This window comes from Diadema antillarum, unplaced genomic scaffold, assembly GCF_040938485.1.
Source record: "Diadema antillarum isolate AM-2024a unplaced genomic scaffold, OU_Dant_1.0 scf00000232, whole genome shotgun sequence".
Lineage (NCBI taxonomy): Eukaryota > Metazoa > Echinodermata > Echinoidea > Diadematoida > Diadematidae > Diadema > Diadema antillarum.
In genome coordinates this window covers 221,404-231,058 of record NW_027271121.1, presented here as the reverse complement: position 1 = coordinate 231,058, position 9,655 = coordinate 221,404, and the positions used below count along the sequence as shown (strand labels likewise).

The following is a 9,655-nucleotide window of genomic DNA, read 5'->3' as shown; positions in this document are numbered from 1 at the left end:
ACAGCCCGATGAAGCGTACAAGGTGATAATGTTACAATTTGAACTTGGATTAATCGTGTACACAGTATGCCAATACAAAGAGAAGTAGCTACCTCCACTTAGAATATTTGAAGTGAGTTTGATATCTCTGAAACTGTCTCTTGTTAGTGGTAAAAGTGCAGACTATCAGTGACGCTCACGACCGCCTGGATTAACGTGCGGCTGGATTTGTTTGATCTTGGAGCGATCAACATAAAATCGATACAATTTCTCACCCGCGGACGCAGCGTGCTAGAAATCATCCGCCATAGTCGCTGAACAAAATCCGGCGTGAAGCCCTCGTATTTAAGGGATGTGCTCGCGTGTGAGGAAAAATGCGATACGGCGTGCTATTCATAAAAGCTCTTTCATCGAACACTCAATTTATTCACCTAGGAAATCGATTGACTCGGAGAACAAGTATTGGAGTATATGTCTTGTGGTGGCTGTAACACTTAATGATTTACTGTCTCCGCAATTACAGTGTATCGGAAACCTAAGTGGAATGTAAGTGTTGCACGGAGTTTGGAGATAAAGGCCATTACTGAAAACAATAAAGCGAGGAAACCCACAGCCATCTGGTGAAACAGACCTTCAAAGTTACAATGATATTCTATTCAAAATTGCATGGATGTCGGATGAAATAACCACTTTCGGGAAAAATAAGGCTCATTATAGCAACGTTCTGTTTATCAGCATGGAGCCACGGTGTTCGATTCTTTCGACATGGTGATATTTTGTATGATTTTGTGATGCTGCAAAGTCTGATATTATACACGTAAGAGTCTGTATGAACAACTTCGTGGGTCCATGTTGTGAGACGGATTAAGGTCTACACAATGACGTCGACCAAGGCGACCGACGTTGACAGTGTCGAGAACCGTTCGACGATATCATCCCCGCCGTCATCGTCCGTCCGCAAGCCGTCCATGTTGACGACACGGCGCTCCACCGGTCTGGCCGTGGGCAAGTCCGGCGGGAGATCGAGACTCACGCCCGATGGCGATAGGTCGAAGATGAGTATGAGGACGTCGCAGTTCGAGAACAATTACAAACTCGCTCCCGATGCCCACTTCAACGTTGGTATCGTCGAGGCGGCCGTGCGAAAGACTTTGGAAGCCAAGCTGGCGGGTGTCGAGTACTTGCCGAGCTCGGTGGAGAGTTTGACGAAAGAGCTCAGCGAGGCAGTCAAATTTGATGTGAAATCGTTGGGTTTTGCCCGGCATAAAATCGTCAGCCACGTCATCGTAGGTCCGCTAGGGGGTCAGTCGGTCCAAGTAGCCAGTAGATTTGTCTGGGACGACAAATTGGACAACTACGCATCCATTTCGTATCAGAATTCGTCCATTTTTGCAGTAGCGCTGGTGTATGGAGTTTACTACGAGTAACTGCGCGCTGCACAATATGACCCCTTCTGCCTTGGAAATTCGGAGTGATGTATAATATTCATCATCAATCGAATCAGGAAACATTCTTTCAGTCATGTGGTATCAGTGGATTAACATTTCAACCTAAAGAACAACAAAAACGATAACATCTTCTGCTAAAATTGGACAGAAATTCCTTGACATTTTTGATATTTTCTTCCAGCTGCATAATTAATACATCAGTGTAATGAGAGTTACAGTTTCGACTATTTTCTTTTTAATGCATGGAGCTAATTAATCATTTGATCTGTCAGTTGAAATACACATTCGGAAGTTCTTGTAAATGACAAAGACTTGGTTTACTTTGGATCTTGTTTTGAAGAACACGTTGGTCTGTGCCGTTTGAAAGATCAATGATGTTTAGGTAGTCACACACAGATTGTAGGCAAACCGTAGAGAAGTTTCAAACATCATTATTCGGATGTTCATACAGTGTATCTTGCGCATTGTTATGTGTGGGTTTGAACTTTGCGCTTCAACGCATGCGATCGTTTCCTTCAAGGAAAGATATGAACCACTCGATAATCCTGGATTGTGGTTAGCTTTTTAAAACCCGAGTGGAATAATGATGGTCCAAAACTTCTTCGATTTAATTTACCCCAACCGTTGGATATCCATGGCGCCTCTTTAAGGTCTTGTACATGTGGTAACATGACAAAAAAAAGTTGTTTTGTTCTTGACACTTATTTGGAAATGTTTCGCACTATTAGTTCCAGATGGATCAATATGTTTCGTGCAGTTAACCATATCTGTGTCATCAAATAAACATTGTAAAGATTGGCAATATATTGCAAATACCTTTGTCATGTAGTATTAGACTTCTTTTCCCATATTTGATGGCGTAACGGTTATACACGAAGCAGTAACGTTCTTGAAACACGGGTTATTTAGTACCCTGAACGTTTCCCTTTCAGAGGCTTGGAGAATATTTACTGTGTTGTCATGAATCATGGTAGACAGGGAAACTTTTATGGCCCTCTGTGGAGAGGAAAGGTGAAGAGAGCACTTGTTATTGTACCTAAATTGCTGGTTTGCAGTATAGCAATGTCATAAAGCGCCTCTCAGGGCAGGAATAGGTCATATATATATATATATATATATATATATATATATATATATATATATATATATGTCATCCATCAGCTAATAACTGGGACTTGCTTTGAAACAGCTGACTTGAATAGATGAGATATATCCTGCCATTTCTGGTGAACGTGCAAAAAGGGTTGTTAGGGTTTCATAACCTGTAAGGGAGACGTTAGTAATGGGAAGACATAGAAGAGAAGACTCGTCTAAACAAATTACATAATGAAATTCATTGACGGAACTGAGCTTCCAGAAGATTAAAAAAAATCCTGTGATTGTTTTTGTTGTTACATGTTTAGGAGCAGGGGTGATTGTGATAAATACATGTCGGTATTGGTTCGATACTGCACTGTGAGAGAATATACATGCATACTGCAATATAAAGTAAACTTTGAATCGTTATCTTTGGAATAATATCCTTCAATGCTCCGTTGAGTGGTCTGGCTGCCAATTCGATGAAAGTTATTCGGCTCAAAATTTTGTCTAGGTCGAGCAAGATTATCGAAGATAAGAATATGTAGTATTGACTTTCATTTGTGTGCTTCTGTTGTTTTGTTAGTGCACCGATACCCTCTTTTCAGACTTCAGAGATTGCCTGAATATTTACTGTCACATTTTCCTTCGTCTTCCATCCATCCTGCAATGATATTGTAATGTCCTACTGCCGAAAGTTGTGCGATCATTCATTTAATGTGGCGCTATTTCTATAATGCACAGCTCCGCGCATATTTCGACCATTTACACCAATTTGAGTTTTGTTTTTTTCTCGTAAAATGTTATAACAGCCATACACTGCGCACTTCTTCATTTCATCAACACTTTAAGTTGAGAAAAGTCGGAAGTGTAAAATTTGCATGTTGCCTTTCAGAGTTGTGCTTGGGGCTTTTCTTTTTGTTTGTTTCTGTCTCGCTAAATAAACCGATCTATTATATTGCATGGCCGGAATGTTTCGTTCCAGCTGATCACGTACTCCATCCTGTGTTCCAAATGTGTGATATGTTTTTACTAGCATGATTTTGACAGCTATAAATCGACTATTTGTGCCCTTTCTTCCTGTATGCGCCTGATGATACCTAGTTACATGATACGTGCCCATGTAAAAGATAGTTGTCTGCAATTACCAAGAACACAGAAGCCAAGTGCATGTACGTGTATTACAACTGCATATAGGAATTACACAGTAAATGACAGACACAATCATTCGGTTCCATGACATTTTTCCTCCTGCGTCAATATTGCTCCCGTGAAATATCTGCACGCAAAGCCAAACATTAATTCTACCCTCATACATAACCCTAACCCTATAATCCTAATCCTCACTACAACTAAACCTTAAACCCTATCACAACCTTAAAGGGATCGTATAGTTTTGGTTGAGACTTAACTTCAGGTTTTTATCATTTTTTGACGAGATATTTAGAAACCTCTTATGAAATATTAAAGAGCATGTAATTCCAAGAGGGATTCAATGTTCATTTGATGAAAATTGGTTTTAAAAAGGCCGAGATATCGAAAACAGAGCGATCCTAATAAAGTGTGGGACCCACATTTTATTACGATCGTTTTGTTTTACTTTGTTTTTTTATCAAATAAACTGTGAATTCCTCTTAAAATGGTATGCTCTGCACTATTTCATAAGTGTTTTCTTGGTATCTCGCAAAAAAGTTAAAGCCCAATTTTCACCTCCTCCAATACTGTACTATCCCTTTAACCCTATTAGTCCTTGGAGAAAATGAGAGCAGAGGGGGAAAAAAGAAGTCGTGTCACCCACACATGCACACACTGACGTAACGCCTAGATCAGGAGGAGGATGCTTAACATTGTCAAGCTCATTTTCCCCAACAGAATGGATCGTATAGCTTGCAATAGATTTCAATTTTGCAATTAACCGCAAGACTTGATTTGGGGGAATTAAAATTGCCGGTAAATTTCTTGCAAACGTCTCTCCCTAACATGAACACCACAGGTAACATCAAAGTAGAACTCACGCATTTGACAATCCATTTTTAAAATTGGAATTTAATCCTATAAATTGATCTCTATGTGTGTTCTTTGGTTTATCGCTCTATGAAAGCTAGATCGGTTCAGATGTACTCAGCGTAAGATCTCCTTCCGGTATCGTTCTACTTTTGAATCATTTTACTCATTGATTACTAGATTTGTATGAACATGAAAAAATGCCATCAAAATTAATACACATTTCTGTTTCTAACCTTGAAAGCTCGCACTTGATCCTGTTATAAAGGACTTTTTGTGTGTATGTGTCTCTGTTTGTTTGTTTGTGTGTGTGTGTGTGTGTGTGTGTGTGTGTGTGTGTGTGTGTGTGTGTGTGTGTGTGTGTGTGTGTGTGTGTGTGTGTGTGTGTGTGTGTGTGTGTGTGTGTGTGTGTGTGTGTAAAAGTGGATTGCAAATGCAGAAGAGAACTTTGACAATATGACGTTAGAACTGATTCCTAATCTACGTGAGACGTCCAGTGGAAAGGGTGACCCACGTCTAAACAATATGCTTTGACACATTCATACGAGCAAGAAAAGCTGCTAAAATCAATGAAAACCAGGCGTTATGGAACCTTCAGTTTAAAATCGGGGCGGGAGAACACTTTACCGCGCACCGTGTATACACGGATGAGAACATTACATGTCCTTGCGTTCCCAATTGTCTCGGCAACGCAGTGTTTGTCTTGCCTGGCGAGAAGTATCGTTCGCTTGGATGATCGGTTAATAATTGATATCGCTCTCCCTTTCATCGATCGAAGGCACACGGTTCTGACATGAACGCATTTTGCCATTCTTTTCTGTAAGTGACACTCCTGCCAAGAGCTAAAAAAAAAATCGATACCATGACGTCATTACCCTTAGTTATGATGAATAACAGATGACCCGTAAGTGTCAAAAGGTATGGAGTGCTAGATGAGTGTTTTAATTACTGCTGACATGGAGAGTGTTCCATTCATCAAAGAGAATGCTTACAAAGCTACGTGAATGATATCGTAAGTATAGAAGGGGAAATACAACTTTGCCAGAGACAAGAAAACTTACGTATCGAAGAGCCCCAGGCCATGAAGAATATTCGAAGTGAACGTTTGAAAGAATGAGAAAGAGATAGATAAAACAGATGGGACACTATATACCAATTGAAGGCATCGTTGCAAAGGATCTATGAAACATTAAAATCAGTCACCGAAGTGTGTGCATAACTCCGCATACACATCTTAAGTCAGCTTGAAGCAAAGTTTGGGACTGAACATCGTGATTACGTCATGGTTAAACCCAAGATATTTTATTATTATTATTTCACATGCTCACACGTCACCTGTTTCCTTGTGCAACTAGAAAATTATGTTCGCAGAGTTGTTTAAGTAGGACTGTTAGAGCAATTGCCATAAACAGTGATAATAATGTAGATCGCTCCTCTCGTTGCCATGACTACAATCGACAGAAACCTCCTGCAGAGGCTCAATGCCCTCGTTCTTACAAACTCGCAGAGTCCGAACCAAATCCTCCTCGTTCCATTATAAGAAGTTTCCTGTCATTCGTTCCACGTTCCTTTTCTCTTTCTTCTTTTACATGAGAGCTGCTTCGTGTTTGTCTATGTAATGGCGAATCGGCCTTTTACTCACAAACACACTCGCACGAAAAACAAAACAAAAACAAACATATAATATGTAGGCACACAATACAATTATTTGAAGAGCTTGCTTCCAAAAGGCACTAAATCTATCATTGGATTTAGCACCTTTTGGAAGCAAGCTCTTCATTTGTTCAACGCATGCAATTGTTTTTACCAATTGTTACACCACATGGAAAATGAATGAATGAATGAATGAATGAATGAATGAATGAATGAATGAATGAATGAATGAATGAATAAAATATAAATGAATGCATGAATCAATCAATCAATCAATCAATCAATCAATCAATCAATCAATCCATCCAGCCATCCATCCATCAAGCAATTGATTAGTTGATTAATTTCAATTCAATTCAATTCAATTCAATCATTTATTGTCTGATTTTAAAAAATACAGAAAATCTTCCTCCACTGGCAAGATAACAGAGCATTACATGACAAGAACAACAAACAGATCACAGATATAAACAAAATGACTAATAATTAATTAACAATTCGGTACATCAAACTATATGTCGTAACTAATTAAACTGAAATACAAATGAAATGAAGAGGTATGTTTGAGACTATAAAAATAGAACATTATAACATACTATTGATGCATTGAATCTTTTAAACATGCTGAATTATTAATTAATTAATCTACGTATTACCAAACAACAACACCCAACAACAAGTGACATCTTACGAACAAAGCTTGGGAGATTCACTACATATCAGAAAGCGGATGACGTACAAAGGCAACAGTAAAGAGACAGAATACCAAAGATTGCTGAAGCTGAGCCGATCTCTGATCCGTCCTGAGGCTTCGTTTAAAGCCTTCAGTTTTCGTTTGTATCTTTACTTAATTATACTCAGAGAAGCAAGTTTTGGTCGAAGTGTAAATTGTACTTCTTCCTTTTGCACCACGACACAAGATGACTGACTGACCGTCTCAAAATATGTCGAAATTTCAAATAATATTTACAATGAATGTTTTGTTGTTGTCTTATAAATTGATAATTTGATTAACTTCGAAACCGTCAAACATAATGTAGAGGGCCGAACGTCCATTTCTGAAACCGAATTCCTTTTCTAGTACATTTAACTTGCAGATGGACCCCATCATTCATTGTGCGCGTAGTTTTTATATTGACGGCTAAAATGATCAACGTAGCCTAGGTGCTGGCCCGGTGCTGGGGTTCAATTCAATTCAATTCAATTCATTTATTCATTCTCATTTCTATTCCAACAAAACATATCATGTTTTCTATCATAGACAGAATGAAACAAACAACAGAGACACAACAACATGGCATGACTAAACTGAGGGGGTACGATTGAAAGGAATGGGACGAAAACAAAATCAAAGGAAGAAAGGAAAGAAAGAAATAGAAAGGATGCCTACACGCTGAACAAGAGAAACGGAAGAGGGGATTGAGGAGGTACTTTGGATAGCTGAAGGACAGAGCGGAACTGAGCTGAGCTGAGGAGGTACTTCGGGTTGCCTCTGTCCACTCGTCGAGAAATTGTCGCAGCACCCGATGGCACTGGGACAATTACGGTGTTCACCACAGCTTAGGTCTTCCACTACACACTGTACTGATTGAAAACAAAGAGGGCGCTATAGCATGCAATGAAAACGGATCGCCCTAGCTGACTGTACAGTTTTCAGGGAAGGTTGCTGTGAAGGTACACATCAATACTGTCTATACATGGTTGTCATATCACGAATCCACCACTAAATTTAAGTAACGTTCACACAATGCAGTTTCATGGCTATTTAGTGCATTTATTGATCGCCGATCGAATATCTATAATAAATGTATATACGACAATAGCATCCGTTTCAATGCAACGTAGCACAGAAACTAAATAGTAACTAAATCGCATCAGAAACTATAACATATTACACGTATCCGCAATCTCTCCTGTCCTTCGCTCGGCCAGTCATCAATATGATGCGTGTATGTTAGCCTCACACAACATTTCATAAATCTATCTACCGTCCTTCCATGTCAATGAAATGTCTTTTGCTATCAACAGCAGCATTACCACGAGGAAAAAAACAAAACAAGACAAAACAAAACAAAAAGATACAGTTCGTGATAAAGAAACAATTATCAAACGCTAATGTACATAAAACTAATCCTGTATTTTTACTTTCAGCAGAAGGTGTTTCTAACAGAAGGATTGGGACAGCGGACAAATTAATCATCTTTAATATCTTCTATCGTTAAAGCCGTGCATAGAATGTTACGATAGTTATAGCTTCATTTTTATCCCCATTTCCACACAAGCATCTTCTTGGTAGACGGTGTTCGTTACAATGTACGGCGTCCCGGTTATACCCCCTTGATCTGTGTGGATACTGGATACTCGCTTCAAGAGAGGCTTGTTTGGATTCTGGATTTTGTTCCTTTTCATTTCATTTCGTTTTATTTCATTTCCAAGACATATGATTACAATATTTGTAAACACATGATAACACAACAATGTATAATGGAAAAAATGTGAACTGTGATACATTCGTAAATTTCATCACCAATACCGAAAGAAAGTTGTTGGAAATGGAGACTGCAAAACGCTGAGCTTGTAGTTTACAACCCCCTCATAGAAATATCCAATTACAAAACTGATGAAACAAGGCAAATTGCTTGTAAAAAAAATAGTCAAGTGAGGCAGAGAAGAAGTACACACAGTACAGAATGAATAATTATGTCATGGTGAAATGGAATAATAGTACGCCCTCTATTGGTCGATTGTGTGACATACCGTGGCTATGTTGAGCTGTGGTGGGATGGAGCATTCATAAGTAGGGCCTACATAATATTTAAGAGTGCGTCTGAAGTTGCTTTCAGGGATTGAATATTTTCAGTAATGTTTGTAATGATATTTCAGTTTAATCAAAGTGATAAGGTAGAAAAAAACGAGGGAGAGACTGGCACCTTTCAAGATAATAAATGAGTGGGTGTGATTTCGATTCCTGCCGACTAACAGGCCTCGATTTGTGTGCAACACAGTTTTGAATATTGTATTTTTTTTCTAAACTTCGGGGATACACATCGAATACTGGTCAGGAAAATTGCTTCATTTGGGCAAGATGAGAATCTCTTCTTAATCAGAACATTGGCGAGACAGAGAATAGTTTGACATTCATTCTTTCTGTTGAACTGCTGACAAACGCAAAAAGAAAATATCATGACCATTTCACTGTTAAACTGAAATCAGATTTATTGGGCATTACTTGACAAAGGACCAAATGAAAATGAGCTCACCAAATAGACACCCTCACAAACGCCTAAAATCGAATTAAAAACAAAAAACCTATACGCGAGCACCTCAACTCATGACATCCCTCATAACTATGAACATAATGTTATACAGATTTTTTTTCCTTTCAAATAACATTTATTGATATTTCAAACAACAACGATAACATCAAAATTTTCATTTGCGTACATAAATCAGAGAGAAATTCAAAAATAATCAAATAAATCATTTGGAAGATT

At 38.6% G+C, this 9,655-nt stretch overlaps 1 protein-coding gene across 1 annotated transcript; it reads left to right on the top strand.

The window, feature by feature from the left end:
* The first annotated feature begins 857 nt into the window (after nucleotides 1-857).
* On the top strand, nucleotides 858-1,406 carry LOC139724841 (dynein light chain Tctex-type protein 2B-like). The gene has a single exon (XM_071635966.1). It carries the CDS (start codon nucleotides 858-860, stop codon nucleotides 1,404-1,406), a length of 549 nt encoding a protein of 182 aa, XP_071492067.1.
* Nucleotides 1,407-9,655: the final 8,249 nt, after the last annotated feature.